The sequence below is a fragment of the Phascolarctos cinereus genome, unplaced genomic scaffold (genome assembly GCF_003287225.1).
Source record: "Phascolarctos cinereus isolate Bilbo 61053 unplaced genomic scaffold, phaCin_HiC Scaffold_1;HRSCAF=81, whole genome shotgun sequence".
Lineage (NCBI taxonomy): Eukaryota > Metazoa > Chordata > Mammalia > Diprotodontia > Phascolarctidae > Phascolarctos > Phascolarctos cinereus.
In genome coordinates, this window is record NW_027555514.1 from 146814717 (window position 1) to 146835749 (window position 21033).

The window sequence follows — 21033 nt, forward strand, 5'->3', positions numbered from 1 at the left end:
CTTGGGTTTGGAGTTAAATCATTTTAGTTCAAGTCTTGCTTCTGTCATTACATCACAGTGCCTGGAACGTAGTAGACACTTAATAAATGTTTATTGACTATTGACTGATACGGCTTTGTGACCTTGTACCAATTTCAGTTTCCACACATGTAGAGTTAGCAATACTTGTATGTAAACATGGTTATTTTGAGGATCAAATGAGATCATATGTGTTACAGTACAGTAATACCGTAAAAGCACTATATAAATGTAAGCTATTGTTATTATTGTGCTTTGGTGAAAGTATCTTGAGGCCTCTAAAGAGAATCCTTTATTTTTAAAAGGTAACATGGTATGGTAGAAAGAGTGCAGGATTAAGATCCAAGTTAGGTCCAGCATTAAGTTTAGTGATTACTAGCTGTATGACCCTTGGGCAATTCACTTAATCCTATTAGCTTTCTTGTTTCCTCTTCTGTATAATGGGGATAATACCTGCTCTGCCTACTTTATAAGGTTATTGTTAGTATCAGATATTTTGTGTGAAAGTATATTCTGAAATTGTCAAGTGTTCTATAAATTTTTTAATCTATATGCACCATTAATTTTAGGTAAATTTATGTACTTGACCATGTTATGAAAAAAAGCAGCAGCATGGAAATAGGTACTGGCCTTAGAAAGAACTTCCTTGTTTCAAGTCTTGCCTCTGACAAACCAGTTGCGTGAGTGTGGGCAAATCAGTTATCTGCTCTTGGCAACTTTTTAAGACTTCAGGTTGCACTTGAATTGCTTATCTCCATTGGTGGAAGGTGATGGAGTTCTCACAGGTCTGCAACAAAAAAAGCCAAAAGCAACAATGATAACATGTTTGATACTTTTAGAGTTGTTTAATTTATTAGCTTGATTCTTTTTCTAAAATGATAAACTTTGAAGTTTTTAGAAGTGAAAATTCTCAAGCATGTGAAATTCCAGACCACAAACCAGAGTTTGTTATAAAATCCAAGCTACTTAAAATCTTTTAAATTTTAAGTGAATGTAACTAATTTTGTGCTGCTTTTTGTCTTATATTACCTATTTCAGAAATTTTGAGTCTGAAATATTTTAACACAGGGTGCCCCAAAAGTCTTAGTGCAGATCTAAATTGTAAGTTGTGCTAAGACTTTTGAGATGCCCTTTATAGCCTTATTTTTTTTTAAGCACAAAGCAGCTTAGTCTCTTTAGAGCTTCTTTCATTCTCTTTCTTTAAATTTTTTTTTTAAATTTAACCAGTGATCTCCCCCCCACCCCACCTTCCTCCTTACTGCAGGGTAGTAAGAAGATCTTGTAACAAATATTCATGATCAAACAAAACAAACCCTCTCTTTGGCTATGTCCAAAATGTATATCTTGTTCTGCATATTTAGTTCATCACCGTTAATGTCAGAAGAATGAGAAGCATTCTTTGTCATTCAGTCCTCTGGCATCATAGTCACTGCCTTGAACAGAGTTCTTAAGTCTTTCAAAGTTGTCCATTTTTACAGTGTTACTATGCTATAAATTGTTTTCCTGGTAATGTTCACTTTATTTTGCTTTCATTTCTTTCTGTTCTTTATTCTCTCCACTTTTACTTTTCTGAGACAGATTGATGTGTATTATTTTTTTCATAGTTGACTGACAGATTTTAAAGTCTCTATCACTTAAATTCTTTCTAAACATGTAAAATAACAATGCAAACAAATCATTTTAGGGAAAAGTAAAGAATAAGATTAATTCTTTATCCTCAATTAACCGGTCATCTATTTGAGGAGATAATACAGAATTACACATCAACAGTTATAACATAAAAGTTAAATAATTCAAAATGTAAGGTATTTCATTAAGTGATGTAATATTAATTTCCAGATGGGTAATAGAAGTCATCAAGGAAGAAGTCATTGCTTCTTAGAAAAGCTTCTTAGAGAATGTGAGACTTGAAGATTCAGATAGGTAAAGAGGAAAAAGGTCAACTAAGGCTTTAAAGACAAGACAGGCTTATAGGATAGTGATTAAGATCATACTAAATGTAGAGCCGAAAGTGATCTGAGAGGCCAGCTTGTCCAGTTCCTTTATTTTGCGGATGAGAAAACCAAGGCACACAAAGGTTAAGTGACTTGCCCAGGTGATTAAAGTAGTAAGTGTAGGCGGTTGAATTTAAACATAGGCAGTTTTGATTCTTGAACCATTCTGTTTCCTGCAATCCTCCATTGCCTCAGGTTTGGTGGACCAGAAGATTCATCTGGGGGATAAGGAGAAATGAGGCAAAGAGGTAGGTTGACCAAGACTCAAGGATGATCTAAAATGTTAGTCTTAGGAATTTAAACATTATCTTCTAGAATAGTTGGTTGAGTGCTATTCACTGAAATCTGAAGCAGTGGAATTACACAATTAAATTGATGGCTTAGGAACATTAATCTGATCATGGTGTGTATAGGATTGATTTTTTGATTGGAAAAGAAGCTTAAGTAAAGGCTTTGGGTAAGCTATTCCCATGCCTTATTATGAATGAAGGCCTAAATAAGGGATTGTGACAGTGAAGAACAGAAAGCAAGATATGAACGTAGGAAACATTTCAAAGAAAAATTCATTTGAATTTGGTTATAAAGTAGTTATGGAGATTTAAAGGAAGGAGGGGAAAAGCAAAGATAGTGTTAGAAGTTTTAAGACTAAGGATACTGGTACATTAATAATGTGAAACTTATCTCCTATATTTCAGGCCATATCCTTCCTTAGTCTTTCCTGGGAAAATTTTTCTCATTTTAAAAAGCATACTTCTTAAATAATTCAAGATTGTTACTAATAGTTACACCTTACTAGATTCAAAAACAGACTTGATGTCTTAGGCCTTTATTTTTTCAAAGTAGTACATCTTAGTATTTTAAGTTGTTTTCCTGGTTGAAGTTTTTTAATGTAATTTTTAAAAATATGTGGGATTTTCATTTGAAAAATATAAATTAAAAGTGCTGAGATCTATTGGTTACTAGATTGTAGTTTATTTAGGAGTTCCTACTTTTTTTTTTTTTAAGGTGAGGAAATTGGGGTTAAGTGACTTGCCCAGAGTCACACAGCTCGTAAGTGTTAGGCGTCTGAGGTCAAATTTGAACTCAGGTCCTCCTGACTCCAGGGCTGTGTGCTTTATCCACTGTGCCACTTAGCTGCTCCAAGGGTTCCTACTTTTTGTTGCTACTAAAGGCTGAAATAAAACTGCAGAACAGAGAACATATCATGCTTAATGTGAATCGAATATCCCAGTGAGTTTGATGCTGAATGTACAGAGATAAAAGTCTATACCTAGTTCATGCCAAGCCTGATTGTGAAGTTCGTATGAAGTTAGGAGATAGAAAACAGGCACAATAATACTTGTGTTAAATATTGAAAAGTGTAGGGCAGTTAGTAGGATGGAGCTGTGAAATCACATAAATTTTGGGGTGGGTGTGCTTTTTGTATCTACTAACAAGTAATATGTGAGTATGTAATAAGTACAGGAGAAAAGAAGTGGTCACTTTTCATAATGTCTTATTCTTTCCTTTCATAAATTTTTTAAAATAAAAAAAAAAACATGGCATCAACTTACTTGAATGGTTTCTAGAAGACCTTTCAGTTAGAATATATAAACTGCATTAATGTCAAAGAATATCTTGCTTTCAGGATGCCCCTAAATCGGGTACTAGTTGCAGCTCTCGCTGTTCAAGCTCCAGACAAGATTCTGAGAGTACAAGGCCAGAATCAGAAACAGAAGATGTATTATGGGAAGACTTGTTACATTGTGCAGAGTGCCGTTCATCTTGTACCAGTGAGACAGATGTGGAAAATCCTCAAGTTAATCCATTTATGAAAAAGGAATATAGAGACGACCCTTTTCATCAGGTTAGTTTACAGCAACTGGATTATATGGAGCTGCATGCTCCTTTGAACTTGTGAGCTCTGAAAGACTAGAGAGTAAAGAAACAAAAAACTTGCCTTGAACTAAAACAGTATTCCATTTACACATTTTTTCCTATTTGTATTTATGTAGCCTAATTATGTTAAGACAAGGAAATTCAGAATTTAGATTACAGGTTACTTCACTTTGCGTAATAGATTCTTGAAAAGCTGTGCATCAGGTTGGCTTTTGTTTATCAAATAACAATTAAAATATACCAGGTGAATTTAATATTTAAGGAACCTTGTCTTAAAGTAAAAAATTTTTTAATAATTTGATAATTATCCCTCCCAGTCCTTGTCCTGATCCTATTTTTAAGAATTTGTGATTCTTTGCACATCTTTTCTTCAAATGAGAACATGCCTCTAGTATGTTCTACTTATGTCTAGGGTTTATAATATTGACGGCAGTGTTGAGTAGTGAAAAAACAGGTTTGACTTGAAATTCCAATTCTGCATCTTATCTGTCTGTGAATTTGGCTGAGTCACTTTAACATCTCTGGGTCTCATTTACCTCATCTATAAAATAATATGATTGGACCTGTTGATCTGTGAGGTCCCCTCCAGATCCATGATCTTATGAAACAAAATGTAATTGTTTTTGTCATTTGTGATGAGTGAAAAGTTTGAAAGACGTAGTTTCTGGGTAATTAATCATTGTATTAATTATGGCTAGCAAATAATAAAAGGACGGTCATTTGGCTGTCTGTCATAAACGAAAGATGGATCATAGCAGCCTCTTGATAGTTATATGCCCTTAGAAGAGTGAGTGTTCCTGACAGGCAGTAATCAACTGTAGTTGGTTAACAGTTAATGAAAGAATGAATATTATGAGAGATGGACCTATTCAATCAAGGGCTGAGGGATATTTGATTATGTCACTCTTTACCCCCCGCCCCCGGCAATTGGGGTGAAGAGACTTGCCCAGAGTCACATAGCTAGTAAGTGTCTGAGGCCACATTTGAACTCAGGTCCTCCTGACTCCAGGGCTGGTTCTCTATCCACTGTACCACCTAGCTGTTCCAGTTGTGTCACAAAGGATCTGTCCCCCACCTAAGCCTGAGTAGAACACAGTGGGCTTCCCCAGTTGTGTGAGGTCTGAACAAGAATTGAGAAGAATATGAAATCTGATCTTATTATCAACAATGTCCTTCTGATGCTGGCTGAATAACTTATAAGGGGTGGATTTCTAAATGAGGAAATAGGAAGGTAAAATATCCTGAATCTCCCCAATAATAACAGTTGGTTATTTTATGTAAGAGAGAAGTAATCATTTCTTTCACATTTCAAGTAAAAGGTTTTTAAATGATATACAGTGGTTTAAATTCTCAGAATGCTAAAAAGAATTATTGCATTTGCAAGCTAGCTAACATTCATAGGTTCAATAAATATCAATGGATTAATGATTTAATCAGTGTAGATTTCAACCCATCTATGCTTTCTCATCCTTTGTGATTCTTGACTGTATTATTCCATAAATCCTCCATAGAAACTCTGCCTAATGTGTCTAAGACCTTCTTTGTGAGTCTCTTAATATTTCATGGATACTAATATGCTTGGTCTGTCCATCTATTTTCCCTTGCTCTTTATTTCCTGATTGGTCCACCTCTTCATTATATCTTTTATATCACTTATTATGAGCTAGCCATCATTTGATAATATGCTACAACCTACTTAGATTTAGTAGCCTGACTTTTAGTAGCAACTTTGCCACATGCTCATCATTCTGTTATTCTACTCTATTAAGCTTCCAGAAATCCTCTACTTCTGAAATGTTTCCTCAATAAGTGTTGCCTCAAACATATTGAGACTTGTTAAAGACCTTAGCTTAAAAAGACCAAGGTCTCCCACTGCATCTAGGGCCATCTCTAGTTGTCCTGATCTGTATGTTTTCACTGGACCCAGCTTTCTCCAGAGAAGTGAGGCTAGTGACTTTGCACAGCCCTCCCTCACTGAAATCCACTTCACTTGCAAGTCAAGACATTACCTTTCTGATGTCATTGGTCCTCTTCAAGAACAAAGGACAAACAACTTCTGAGATGTTTAGAACTTTTTGCTAGAAGCTGTCAATATATAGTATTTCGTGCAGTCTTGTAAAGTGACACACTAACTTCAGAGGAGGATAAGGGAATCATTTTTTCATTATAAGCCTATTTTTTAAGAAGTTGAAGCATTTTTTCTTAATAAATTCCCATAATCTACAAATGTACTAACTTTAATTGAAATCCAGTAATTATACCCATTCGAAAAATGTATTTGCCTTAATGTTTCAAGGTGACTCATAAATCAAGTTTAAGGTATTTTATATTTTAAATTTGGTCACTTGGGCAACTCCTAGGCAGGTTGTCAGAGAATAAACAGGTCAACAGAAAATACCAAATGCAATCTAATAATAATGAAACAAGATTTAAATAATTAATAATAATAATAATAAAATTAGAGACCTCCCTTAGGTCAATTTATTGTATAATTAAATTTCCACACTGCACTAAGTTGCAGTTATGCTATTTCAAACTTGTGATAGTCTTGCTTGCCCTTATATCATTGAAAATGACAATTTTCAGATCTGTAGAGGTCAAGGTAGAGTGCTTCATGTAGTGGAAAGAGCCCTGAGCAGGAAGTCAGAAAAACTGAGTTCTGATGCTATCTTTGTCAGTAACTTGAGGGCCCTAGTGTGGATCACTTCATCTCTGAATTGCAGGGTCTTCATCTGTCAAATGAGAATGTAAGAGAAAAACCAATGTTCCTTTTAGCTCTAAATCTGACTACCAAAACTGCTTTTGCTTTCTTATTCCTTAAAATTATTCATGTGGTAATTTGGTTAGAAAACCAAAACATTGTATTCTTTTTCTTCCCACTTAGTCTTGGGGTAAAAGCTGTTTTGGTTCTCTGAACATTGTTGTGAAACTAATCTGGATTACTATAGTTAATGTATATTTATGTTATGAATAACTCCCTAAATATAACTAGCACTTAAATTTATTCTGAAGTTAAATACCAAAAAAAAATCAGTATTTTCACATATACAGTGGAACACAGAGGATGATATAAAACATGAATCTCCATTTCCTACCACTTGCTTTTTTAAAAAACAGAATACAGTATTTCTGCATGTTTAAAAAATGTCCTTGACTTTACTTTCTGAATTTCCTTCTTTTCCACTGTATGCATTTTTAAAATGCTTCAGTGGGCTCTTTTTTTTGGGGGGGTAGGCATTGATATTGCTCTCCTCTCCCCAGTTAAAAAGAGAGAGGTGAAAAACCCTACTAATAAATAACCATAGTCAAGCAAAATAAATTTAAATAGTAGCTATGTCCAAAAAATGTATGTCTCTTTCTGTACCTTGAGTCCTTCACCTTTTTGTCAGGAGGTAGCATCATTCCTTATAGGTCATTGTTTTGATCAGAGTTCTTAAACCTTTCAAAGTTGTTTGTATTTACAGTGTTCTCACTGTATAATTTATCAGAGTCTGCTCACTTAACTGCGTATCCATTCATGCTTCCCATGATTCTCCAAAGTCATCATATTTCTTATGGCGTGATAAAATTCTGTTACATTCGTATGCCACAGTTCCTTCACCTATGCCTCAATTTATAGGTATCTTCTTAGATTCTATGTTTTGTCTTTTTCTCCCTTTTAATACCTTCTTAAGGACCAGCAAGTTTATTTTGTTTGTGACTATTCCCTCCCTGGTATCATCTTCCCTCTTTACTCCTTTCCCCTCCCTATCTAAGTTTTGTTGAGTTTAATATATTTCTCTGTGTGTGTGTGTGTGTGTGTGTGCACACACACACATACACACACACACACACACGTGAGGGAGAGAGAGAGTTCAAACCTGTTTTGTCTGTTTCAGATAAGTGTTGTTCACTAGTACTTGAACTCCTTATTTCTAGTTGCTTGCAGCATTTTTTCTGGAAGTTCTGGATTTTAGGTATGACATTTTTGGGACTTTTCCTTTTAGGTATTGTTTCAGGAGGTAAACAATGGATTCTTTCTATTTTCACTTTGCCTTCTGTTTTAATAGATATGGGCAGTTTTCATTTTATGAATTCTTGAAATACAGCATCCAAGCTTTTTTTTTTTAAATCATAGTTTTCAAGGAAGCCAATGATTCTGAAATTGTCTCCAGTGGATCTCTAGGTTGTTTCTTTTTGATATCTTATATGCATTTTTCAGTCTCTTGATTTTGTTCTAGTATTTCTTGCTGTCTCATAGACTCATTAATTACAATTTGGTCTTTTCTAGTTTTTAAGGAGTCTGTTACTTAGGTAAGGTTTACTATTTTCTGTTTCAAGTTATTCTCTTTCCAGATCTTGGGCTTTTATATCTCTTGCTTTCTTTTTTCTAGGTTCTTATAGAAAATCCATTTTTTCCTTTGAGTTGTTGCTTTCATATATTACAGAATTACTCTTTCTAACCTTGATTCGTGAACTGAGGCTTTGTGCCAGGTCCACCCATCTGCTGTGTTTTTGAGTGGGATGGTCAATACTACTTGCTTTTCTTTGGGTTATATGGTTTTCTGTGCAGACCTCCATTTCCCAGGGTTAGGGTGTTCTCTCCTTTCCCCTCATCACTAAGGTTCCGAGCACTGGATCTTCAGGGCCCTCTGACATTGTAGGAGAAAATGTTAGGGAGCTTGGTATCTTGGTGTAAGCATTTCTCTGCCTTCTAAGGTCCCTAGTGTGGATTTTTAACCTCACTGGCACTTTCTCGCTAGGGTCCTTCACTTTCACTGGGTCTTTGAAGGCTTCAGGTATCTATGATCTTGCTGGAAGGTTATCAGCTTGTTTGAGTACACTGGCATTAGTTTTGTAAGCAGCCCACTTGCCCCTTGCCATGAGATTCTGGCTGACTTTTTGTGCAGTTCTTGGGCGGAAGAAGTTACTGTAATTTCTCATTGGATTTTTTTGGTCATTGTTCTGTCTGGAGTGATTTTCAGGTTTTTGTTGTAGAAGGTATGTGGGAGCTAAGTGGTCTGCCTCTTTTCAAGCGGTCATCTTGGCTGCAAATCCTTGACCAACATTTTCAAATATAAATTATCTAATGTTTCTGTCTTTTGATAACTTATGTGTAGGGTTATGGTTAAATCCAACATCATGGTAATTATTCAGTAACTTCAGAGTTTTAAAAAAGAATGTATAGTTACTCTGTTGAATAACATATTGAAGCTGCTAGGAGAAATAAAATTCTTTTGTAATGATACATTTACTAATTCATTGTAACTAGTGAGTTGTGTAATTGGAGAAGGCAAGAGATGGGCTAAGTGAGGAAAAGCAAAAAAGTCAGACAAAAGCATAGGTCTTAATTTAAAAGCTTCCAAATATCTTTTGTTCAAGGAAAATTATTAGTTATACCATAAACTGTGACATGGCAACTGACTAGTTTGAACAGTTCTCAGTTCTATAGCTAATATGTCACTTTTGGCCATTGGGTCCTGCTGCCACAAGTTTGAGGGTTTAGATTTCAATTTTCAACATTCTTTAGAGAGAATATTTCTGTAAAAAAACATAATAATGTTCATACAGAAACATGGTCACAATTGGAGAATAGATATTAGAGGAAAATAATTTGGACTTTAATTTATAAAAGTGTGATTTTCCCAAGAAATTTAAAGACAAAATATTATACATTTCTCATGTTAAAATTATCTGGAAAAGTAGTTTTGTTTAGTGAATAATAATTGAAAGCAAGTATTATTGAAAATAAATTGTTTTTAAATGTGATACATTCCCCTTTCAACCCTTAAGATAAAAGAGTTCTCCAGTTTTTTTATTCTTCTTTGAAAAATTGGTCCTGATGTACGGAGCAGGGCAGCTAAGTGACACAGTGGATAGAGCACCTGGCCTGGAGTCAAGAAGATCTAAGTTCAAATAAATCCTGCTTCAGGTGCTTATTAGCCATGTGACCCTGGGCAAGATACTTAACCCTATTTGATTCAGTTTCCTCATCTGTAAAATGAGCTGGAGAAGGAAATGGCAAACCACTCTAGTATCTTTGCCAAGAAATCCCCAAATAGGATCATGAAGAGTCAGACACAACTGAAATGACTGAACATGTAAAGAAATTTTTTTCCTTTTACCATAGAAGGCAGAGGAAGACATTGTGCCTAAGAAGGAAGGAAATATTTAAATAATGTGATCAGACTTCTCCTATATCAAATTTCTAGGTTGCAGTATGTTATTCATATTTCTCTTTTAAAGCCCAAGAATAACTGTGGCATTAATCCACAAGTAAATTTTGTATTTTCTCTTTTCCTCATGTAACGCAGGACTATAGTTGAACATAATATTGTTATAATGGTATTAATTCTTCTGTGTGTAGAGTCTGATTTTGACGGCTATCATTCCTTCTTTTGCAGTGCTGTTGGTCGCTATGGGTTTGTTTGCATTGTTTTACTGTTATTTAGATTTTAAAGATTTTAAGCTTTTTAATATGAATAAGCCCCAACTGTTGGGAATTTTGCTGAGAGAGAAGTCATTAAAACAGCTCCAAACTTTATTTTGAAAAATATATTAGGGGGGAACTGTAAGACAGTTATAAAAGAAACTCACTTGGGAATCTACTGACATTTTCTTTGACTTTCAGGGGAAAAATAGTATTTCATTGTTTCTACATATTGGCATATGTATGGTTCAACAAGAATATTTTTTATTATATGTATGAAGTATTTCTGTGTAATCCTTTTAATTAACTTCTCTTTCAACTGTTCATTGGCTCACCTTTATCATCCCTCACTTCTCCATTTTCTTAGAGATGAGATAGTCATAGATCTCTAGGGAGCAAAGGAAGATTGTGTGGGCTTGTAAAAATAGTGTTCAATTCTAGGAGTCAAGAGATCTATGATCTAGGCTCCGTTCTGCCATTGATAAGCATATTTGACTTTTAGCAAGCTACTTAACTTCTCTGGGGCTCAATTTTCTTATCTACAAAATGAAAGACTTGGAGTAGATGATCTCTAATGTTACTTTACACTGTAACAATGTTTGACTTATAAAGTATTATTTTTCAACTGGAGACTAAAAGAATGGGGCAGAATACTGCTTAGAGTACTTGGGGGAAGGTCCCTGAAGTGATGTGTGTAAAAGCAGGTCTCTTAGAAATGTAATATAAACAACCGCAGAGTCCAGAAACTGCTCAGGTTGTTACTTTGAACTTCAGAGTCAGCTTCCCAGTATTGCTGGGATACCTTGTTGGATCTTTTAAAGTGCTTAAGTACTATATAAGTACAAGGTATTATTATTAATTATTATTACAGGTCTTGAACTTCTGGCTGTCTTCTCCTTACCTTTTTTCCCCCAGAGTGATAATGAAATAAAGGAACCTATGCATTCACCGTGAAATATTATTCCTGTCATTTACATACACTTTTAACTGCCTTTTTTCCCATCTCTTTTTAAAAAAATACTTCAATGACTCTTTCAAAATTCTAGACTTTTTAAAAAGAAATTGCTTCTGGAGTGGAACTTTGCTGTGTCACTTGTCAACCAAATGATAAAACATAAGAGCTTTAGCAATAAATAAGACATAATCATCATTATTATAATGAAAAATGATTTTATGTGTATAGATTTCATGTTTTGTCTTATGTTTTTGTTATTTATTAACTTTTGTTATAGCTATAGTTACTTTAGTATTGCTTTCCAGGAAGAAAATATATTTGATAGATTTCATAATATAGATAAGGGATAGCACGTTGATTTCCTGTAACTGTGTTTTTTATGGCTTAATTATCATTTTACATTTTCATTGAAAAATATCACTGTAATTTTATTTCCCCTAGAGGCAAATAGTAGATTCCTTAAGTCTTTGAAATATTTTGTTATGATCCCTTCAGTCCATGCACAAATTCTGAATTATATTTTAAATAGCACATTATAGCTATCATAATAATACTGAACTGTTGCAATTTGTGGTTAGAACTTAGTTACATAACCAAATATAATATGCTAAAATTTGAAAACTATGCTATCGAGATATTGTAAAGGCAATTCCTGTCACCTTTGAGCTTCTTCCTATTTTTCAGTTTCTGTGATCTTTGCTTCTCAAGGATGTTACAAATTCTGTCATTTGTTTAAATAACATTAGACAATAAATATAAGTATTAAAGATATGAGATGCATATCCTGTACATATAAGGTGTCTATAGTTTAATAATAACAGTATGTATAATTACTCTATCACAATATACAACCTTTTTGCCTTGTCCTTTCTTCAGGGTAAATCAAGAATTCTTGTTTATCTATGTTTTGCAACCTCACTTTCTTTATTGTGCTCTCCGCAGAGGTGAATAGTGTCCTTTCTTTTCATTATGGCTTACAAATAACGATAGGGTATCTTGCTTTTAGGGGCAGCTAGGTGAAGCTGTGGATAGAGAGAGCACTTGGAGTCCTAGCTTGAAGGCAGGAAAACTCATTTTAATGAGTTCAAATCTGGCCTCAGACACTCACTAGCTGTTTGACCCTGGGCAAGTCATTTGACCCTGTTTGCCTCAGTTTCCTCATGTGTAAAATGAAACGACAAACCACTCCAGTATCTTTGCCAAGAAAACTCCAAACGGGGTCATGAAAAGCTGTACACAACTGAAACGACTCATGAACAACAATGTCTTACTTTTTAGTAGTACTAAAACTCTCATTTAATACCCTTTTCTTTTACTGTCATAACTGTTAAATAACTCATATTGGTAAGATTCATTCAGATTTTATCTACTTTTACTAGTTAGGTGGTGCAGTAGATAGAGTACTGGGCCTGGAATCAGAAAGACCTGAATTCAAATGTGATCTTAGACATTTATTAGCCTTGTTAATAACCCTGGGCAAGTCACTTGGCTTCTGTTTTCCTTTATCTATAAAATGGGGATAATTATAGCACCTACTTCCCAGGGTTATTGTGAGGATTAAATAAGATAGTGATTGTAAAGCACATAGTACAGTGCCTGGCACATATTAAGTGCTACATAAATGTTAGCTATTTATTTTCATTATCATTATCATTATTATTAAAATTGAATATTTTTGAAGGTCCTGATGAGTTCAGTAATGTTCATTCCACTGCTACAGACTAGTTTGAACTTCCATATAAATATGTAGACATATGTTAGATTTTCAGTTAATCACTTCTTAATGGCGAGTTACACTATGCATTTGAGAGTAAATTTCGTGGTTTTTTTAGTATAAAAAAGTTTCTTAACTGCAGCTGACAAATTTTTGTAACTTTGTACTTATTTTTAATTTTTTTGTGTCATCTATTATACATATGCTTGTCAAAAATCTTAGTCATTATTTTTGTTCTGGAGTTAAGCCGTTGGATGTTTTCATTTAAAGTTTAACTTTTACTATTTTTTATTTCTCAGAGTCATTTGCCCTGGCTCCACAGCTCCAACCCAGGATTAGAAAAAGTCAGTGCAATTGTGTGGGAAGGTAATGACTGCAAGAAAGCCGAAATGTCTGTACTTGAAATCAGTGGGATGATCATGAACCGAGTGAGTATTTTTCATCTATTCTCATTTGAATGAAAATGAATGAGAGAACATTTATTAAGTGCTTACTATGTACTAGGCACTGTGCTAACTTTGCAGTATTTATTCTAATTTATAAATTAATAGCTATGATGTAGATATTAGCTAGTTATAAATTAATTGTATAAAAGTTTATCGGATAATTATAAATTAGAGATAGATATAATTATTAGATATAAAATATAAAAGATAATAATTATCGACTTCTTTAAATAATGTTAGATATTTTCTTTAGAAACTCACCCCATTCCTTCAAGTCACAAATGCCTTTGGTAGTTTTTTTTCTGCCTATTTTATATCAATCAGTCTGTGATTTAAAGAGTAATTTGTAACAAAGCCACAGCTTTCCTATTAGTGTTTTAATTCAGGTGACTTGCTGAAGGTTTTGCATGCGGGAGGTGTTTATTCATTGATCACCTGCTAATTTCTGAAATTTTTATCTCCTAAACACTTAGAGGTTATTATAGGTATATAGTTATCAGGTACTAATATCATAGCAGTAGAGCAGCTGATTCTAGATACCTTAAGTACTTTGAAGAAATATGACACTTATACTGTGAGTCTTAGATTTTTATTTAAATGTTTCCATTACCAGATCATGATTTATTTTAGTTTTGACCTAATTTCTTTGGGATGGAGCATATTCTAGTTTGTGAAGTTGAAGTTTTTATGGAACATTGTAACTTGTCTATAAATGTATATCACCTTTGTGGAACAGGGATTAGAATTGCTTGTTTTGGAACTTTACCTATTCTCATCTGGTGTTGCAAAATTGAGTGGTGTTTATTAACCTGTCCTTATGTATTTTTTTACCTCCTTCCATTCAACTTTATCACTGCTTTTATTCTTCCATTGATATATTTTACCATGTTAAAATTGGACTTTAATATATTTGAAATTTTCCCAAATAGGGTATTGGATACTTTAAGGAGAAGTATTACCATCTTTTAGATCCTTGTTCCCACAGCACCTTATACTGTGTCATGTACATAGTAAATCCCCAGTAAGATTTTTTAAATTGTTATTGAATTTAACTGCTGTGCATAGGAGAGGACCTCAAAGGAACTCTATACTCTTGGATTCTATTCAATTCAGTAAATATTTATAAAATGCCTACAGTGTGCAAGGCACTCTGCTTGGGGTACAAACACAAGAAAAGATAGTCATTATCCTCAAAAAGCTTACATCTTTCTGGGGTAGGAGAAGATATGCCATAGTCAGACACAAACAAATACATGTTAACAAGAATAGGAAAAATATTAAAAGGTGGGGAAGGTATTCAAGGGAGAGAGATTGTTCTTGAACTAAGCTTTGTGGGGTGCACTATATTGCCCCTGATGTCCCTTTCAACTCTGAGATTCTAGAGATTATCAAAAGTGTTAATAAGTATAGACACCTCCCCCTACCACCATTCCTCTTCCATAAAACAAGTTTATATAATATCCAGAAAGCAGTAGGGGGTTTATAGAGAAGGAGAGTGACCATGGAAGTAGTGAGTAGCACATCTGGGGTGTAAACTCAGGTCCTGTGACTCTGAATTCAGTGTTCTTTCTACTGCACCATGCTCTCTCCCATGAAAATCATCACAGAGAAAGCCGATGGTGATTGGTGATCCAAGGTTTAGGATTGGCAGAGCATGAGGACTAAGGTGGGATTTTTTATTTCAACTAGTCAACTGTAGGGTAAGAATATCAAATGAAAAAAGTGAGGCCATAGCAGGCATGATGAACTGAGAAAATAACAAGAGGAGTTTCAGAGTTCACAATCATGGAGGTGGCATAGTTATTATGGGTAATGATAAGATCCAAGGTGTGACCTTCCTCGTGGGTGGCTGAGCAATATGACCTGGATGGCAAGGTGTAGTAGAGGAAAGTTTGTATAATTTATATAAGTTTGTATATTGAAGTCCCCAAGTGTGAGGGCAGGATTTGGAGAGGAAGATTTTAAGTCAGGTACCAAAAGGAGGAAGAGTAACCTGGAGGCCAGTTTTTGTTGTCATTCAGTGGTTTTTCAGTTATATCTGACTCTTCATGACCCCATTTTGGGTTTCCTTGTACAAAGGTACTGGAATGGTTTGCCATTTCCTTCTCCAGTTCATTTTACAAATAAGAAAACTGAAACAAACAGGGAGTGACTTGCCTAGGGTCACACAGAGAGAAAGTGCCTGAGGCCAAATTTGAATTTAGGAAGATAAATCTTTCTGACTCAAGGTCAGCACTTTTTTCCACTGTGCCACAGTAGATTACAACAAAGGAGACCAATAGATTAAAACCAAGATCTGAACAGTAATACAGATGGATGGAATGAGCCTTAGAAAGGGAGTGGTTAAACTGAGAAAGAAGCAAGGAGGATAAGTGCATTTGTTGGCCCAGTGCATTGACCTACATGAGAGAAGTAGCCAGCAGCACTCAATGGTGCGGCTAGGTATGTGGGGCCTTTGAAGAGTGTCATATTTCTTTGAGTACCATAAAATGGAAAGGGCATGAGAAGAAGACTTGAATATTATAAAATTGAAGTTAAAATGAGGTATTTATAAAATACTTTTACAACCTTAAAGTACAATAGAAATACTAGCTACTATTTTTTGTTTTTAGTCAACTCCATTTCTCGTAGTGAACCTAATTTAAAAAACTTAAAGATTACAACTTTAATATATTACAATGTATATCATAGTCTGACAACATCTAAAATACTTTCATATTGCTATAAATAAAGTCATTCCTAACATAAAATGATTTTGACATAGCTGACATTTTGGCATAAATAATATTTTTTTCACCCTTTAGGTCAACAGCTACATACCAGGCATAGGATACCAGATTTTTGCAAATGTGATTTCCCTTGTCCTGGGTTTCACTCCATTTGTTTTCCGACTTTCCCAAGCTACAGACTTGGAACAGCTCACAGCATATTCTGCTTCAGAACTTTATATCATTGCATTTGGTTCTAATGAAGACATCTTGGTTCTTTCTATGGTTTTAATAAGTTTTGTGGTTCGTGTATCTCTTGTGTGGATTTTCTTCTTTTTACTCTGTGTAGCAGAAAGAACTTATAAACAGGTGAGTCTGATGTAGGCTTCTCATTTAAGGAAGAATGAAGGACTTTTTAAAGCATTTCATATATGAATATACTTATAAAAATTTTTTTGGTTTAGATCTGTGATTTTATTTGGTACTGACTCTTTTCAGTATGGAAACTTCTTTTATTGATACAGATAAGCAGTTTATATGCAGCTAGTAAGAGACTTAGGTACTTGAGAGCACAAGAATACATAGTTGGGGGGAGAAGGTAAGGAGACTAGCTATCTAGTTTTTTTCCTATGCATACCTAACCTACAGGGTTAAATAACTTGCCCATAGTGTTCACTAGCAGCTATCAGAATGAAGACCTGAATCTAGGTCTTCCCAACTCCAAGGCCAAGCTTCTGCCTTGCCATGTTCCTTGTAAAATATTTTAATCTACTGTATTACAATTAGAATACTTACTTAGAATAGAAATTCATTTAAAAACATGACAGAGAGGGATAGTGGAAGATTACTCCCAATACGGCCTCATAAAGTAGCAAAAAGGCAGTGAAGATTTTTTTTTAAATGCTACCGAATGCTTGGTGTGAGACCAAATTAAGCCATGGCATTTTGAGAACATTCATAGATAAAACTGATTGGATACCTTATAGACAAAAGATGGAACTTTTTTTACCATTAATAACAGTGGAAGCAGCACGTGTGAACTCTTAACACCCCTGTCCCCAATGTGCTGTGCAAGAAAGTAGGCCCTAAAGAAGACATAGTTGAGAAAAACAGTTGGATCAGATCTGAGGGAAGGAAAGTAACAAAACAATGGAAAAAAATAATGGATTATATTATTGCCCTAAGGCAATCAAGGGAACGTTAGTAACTATTAGTCCATACACTTACTTTCTCTTTATAAAATCTCAAAGAAAATGATTTATACATGTCATTGAGACATCCTTGTTGAAAGTATGAGGGAAGAACAGGGAGCATTTCACAAAACATTTTCTCTGTCAAACTGCCTCTATATAGTCACATCTTTTGGTGAAAGGTGCAAAGAATACAAGAGCCCACTATAGTTATTATTTGATTAAGAAACCATTTGGGCCATATAGAGTTAAAATGCAATATTAAAAGCTCCCCTCCAAGAATAAGTTTTGTGTTAAGGTAATACAGGATTCATTAATAATTGCAACCTCATGAAAAGTTCCAGTGAACCCTCCTCGACTAATGTTAAATGTGAGACATAAAAGCAAGGCATAATTTTACACACCTGTAATTTTAGCTGCCAGAAAACAGTAGGTCAGAGGTTCTGTGCAGATCAGAGTGGGACTAGGCCTGTGTGTAATCCCTGAACTTCTAGCCTGGGCAAGATAGGGACACTCAGTCTTTGAAAACAAAACAGGGAGATGTATGTCTGCCAAAGGAATATCTGTCATGGAAAATGTTACTGTCCTGTACAGGATCTAAATGAAAGAAGGATTACCTATTATGAATGAGGAGGTCCTCCACATGTTCCTGTGTAAGGATTAGTTGGAGTGTTAGTTGCCTGAAGCTCTAGAAATGTTACATAGTGTTTTTATTGAGTTATACAAATGCCCCCAAAAAATAAACCTTTGCAACCCATACAGGGAGAACTATTGGATGAAAAACAACTGAAGTCTTCTAGATTATGCCTCATTGGATGGGTAGTCCAGTGACATTAGTATATGTCTCTAACATCTGTATCTAAGACAGACACTGAGGATGGTAGCTAGGACCAACATTGAATAGGAGAGAAAAAATGAACTAGATTACATTAGGGAAACTGCTCAGGTCTTCACAATAGTATTATACAAATATCTAAAAATGATGTGTCCTTAGGAAGTGGTGTATATGACTATATTACAAAAAATACGTGTCTGGAAAAGGAGTACGAATGAGGGATAGTCAAGGATTGGACAGCTGAAGTGTCATAGTGGTTTTCATGAAAAGTAAAAGAATTTCAGTAGGCACTACAGCATGTTGGATAGGTTTTCTAGGGAGAATCTGTTGGGTTACTTGGGGAAAAAACTCAGAGGATTAAAAAGCATGAATAAATTGCAGTTTGTAGCAATGGAAGGCATATCCCTATAGTTTTGGTGATGTTATTATTTTCTTGTCTTGTTGAATTATAGTACTTAATCATAGGAGATGATAGTAATAACCTATATTTTGACTATTCTTATTTTTCCCTGTGGTATTTTGCTTGACAAACAACGTGGTGATGTTTTGTAGAGACTACTTTTTGCAAAACTCTTTGGACATTTAACATCTGCTAGGAGGGCTCGAAAATCAGAAGTTCCCCATTTCCGATTGAAGAAAGTGCAGAATATAAAAATGTGGCTATCTCTTCGTTCCTATCTTAAGGTATAATGGCTGTGATGACATGACTTTTGCGAGCTGGCTATCTATGATTCTAATACTCTTAATACATCTCTATCCAGGTATACACACATACCCTTGCTATGTGAGCATGCCACTAGTCATAATATCCTCTGTATATTCTGTATCCAGATAGCTAAGAGAAATGTGTTTCATGGATTATTTTTTGCCTGTAATACTTAGAATTTCAAGCCTAGCTGAAAAGCATAACTCTCTCTCCCTCTCCCTCTCTCTCTTTCTATATATATATATGTGTGTTATGTGTGTGTGTGTGTGTGTGTGTGTGTTTATTTGGTGTTTTAATTTTTTGAATTCCTTTATGTAATCTTATTTGAACCTCACAGTCCATCAGGTAATAAGATCCTAAAGACCTTTATTTTTGTTTATGAATTGCTTAGGTTCCCAACAAGAGAAAATCTTTTTATTTTCATAGCACAGCTATCATTAGCCAGCAGAGGGAGCCCACTCCTTAAAAAGGGCTCAGTAAAAGCAATCTGTGACTACAAGATCATTTCACTATTTTAAGTAACTCACTATTTTAAAATCTCACTATTTTAAGTAAGTAGGCAACTTAGAATGTCAGTTGGCATGCCTAAATCCTTTTTTTGTGCACTTTTCCTCCCTTTTAAGAATTTTCTTCCAAAATTACTCAAGTTCCTGAAAAAAAGTAAGAGGTATTTGAATTACCTCTAGCAGAGTATGCATTCTAAAGGTATTGTACTTTTAGAATAAGAGCCATATTTTCTACTTCATAGAAATTGCATAGTGGATAGAAAGCTGTCCTGGAAGTCAGGAAGACCTAAATTTAAGTCCCATCACTAACATTTACTGGCTTTGTGACTCTGGGGAGATCACAACCTCTCAGACCTATGAAGGCCAGCATTGTCACTCAAAGAGAAACAGGAGCCACTGAATCATACCTCAATATCCCTGGGGCCTGCTTATTGACTTAATTTTAAAATGTAATATTATCTCTATTTCATTTTATTTTAATTTATTTTGTTAAATATTTTCTAATTACATAATCTGGTTCAGGCTGCATGCTTCACACCTCTGCTCTAGGCAGCTCTAAGTCTATAAGTTTCGGAGAAGAATTAGAGGAAAGTTTTCTTATCTAGGAGTTTCCTATACCAGTGAATCACAGGTCTAGTTTCTATCTTTATATTTGTTTAAAATATCCTTGAAAACTTTACTTAAAAGACGACTAGCATTTTTCTTAATAAAGCTGATCCAGCAAGTAGAGGTCCTTAGACACACCTAGAATTCTCTTGCTTTATGTGTTGTGGTCACAGCAAACAGCATAAAAACATTAGCTTTGTACTTGTCTCTGTCTCTTTCTACTGGACCTGCAATTTTTTTTTTTTTTGATGTAGGGAATTGCTGGTGAGGAGACTTCCTTCTGCCACTGGCTGTGAGCAACAGTTATGCAGTTTGCTACCCTCTCTTCTTTTTCTAATACTTCACCGTTCAAATTCCTTTGAATTTGTTGAGGGCATGCATACAAATTGAAGTCGTTCCTTTTGCATGCTGCAAAGTGGTTTCCACCTTGTGTTATGCCTGCTGTAGAAATGTGACAAGGCTTCAGCAAATTCTTCCCCATTAAGCCCCTCTAATGCCCACCAAGCCAATGTTAGGTTATAAATTCACATTTCCTTCAGTAAAAAGTTTTTGGGTTGTGTTGCTAGTTGTTAGAATGTATTACTTCTGGAAGTACTCAGGATTGATAACTCTACTCAGCATAATCAAAACAGAAACTTTTGTTCAGCAATGTCAATTAAAGTTTAAAAGGTACGCTAAGAATCCTGTACTGTATAAGTTTCATTTTTTGTGCTGTTACATATCCTTAAAAAATAATACCATTAAGTAATTTATTGGTATTTATTGGGGCATTTGGGCAACACTGTAAACTACAGTCAATGTAAAACTAATGTTAATGGGTATATGTATTTTTAAAATATCATTTTCCTTTCTTTCAGCGTCGAGGTCCTCAGAGATCAGTTGATGTTATAGTTTCATCTGCATTCTTGTTGACTATTTCGGTTGTGTTTATCTGCTGTGCCCAGGTGAGTTACTTTGTTCCATATAAATAACTATATGCAATAAAGAGTCAGTGTATTCCCTTTCAAAAAATTTTTTAGGTGAAGTAGTAAATATGAGGGAAAAATGAAAAATTCTAGCATGTCTACA

At 34.7% G+C, this 21033-nt stretch overlaps 1 protein-coding gene across 4 annotated transcripts in view; it reads left to right on the plus strand.

Moving 5' to 3' along the window:
* The window catches only part of PHTF2 (putative homeodomain transcription factor 2), a 180029-nt gene that overhangs the window by 144695 nt on the left and 14301 nt on the right, over nucleotides 1-21033 (plus strand). For 3 of the 4 annotated variants that reach the window (XM_078154535.1, XM_020984503.2, XM_078154534.1), the window contains 5 exons: nucleotides 3640-3858; nucleotides 13268-13396; nucleotides 16219-16491; nucleotides 18700-18831; nucleotides 20823-20909. In XM_078154535.1, coding sequence (XP_078010661.1) covers nucleotides 3640-3858; nucleotides 13268-13396; nucleotides 16219-16491; nucleotides 18700-18831; nucleotides 20823-20909 — 840 coding nt within the window. The remainder of the gene's footprint in view (nucleotides 1-3639; nucleotides 3859-13267; nucleotides 13397-16218; nucleotides 16492-18699; nucleotides 18832-20822; nucleotides 20910-21033) is intronic. The other variant, XM_020984504.2, reaches the window with a different exon arrangement.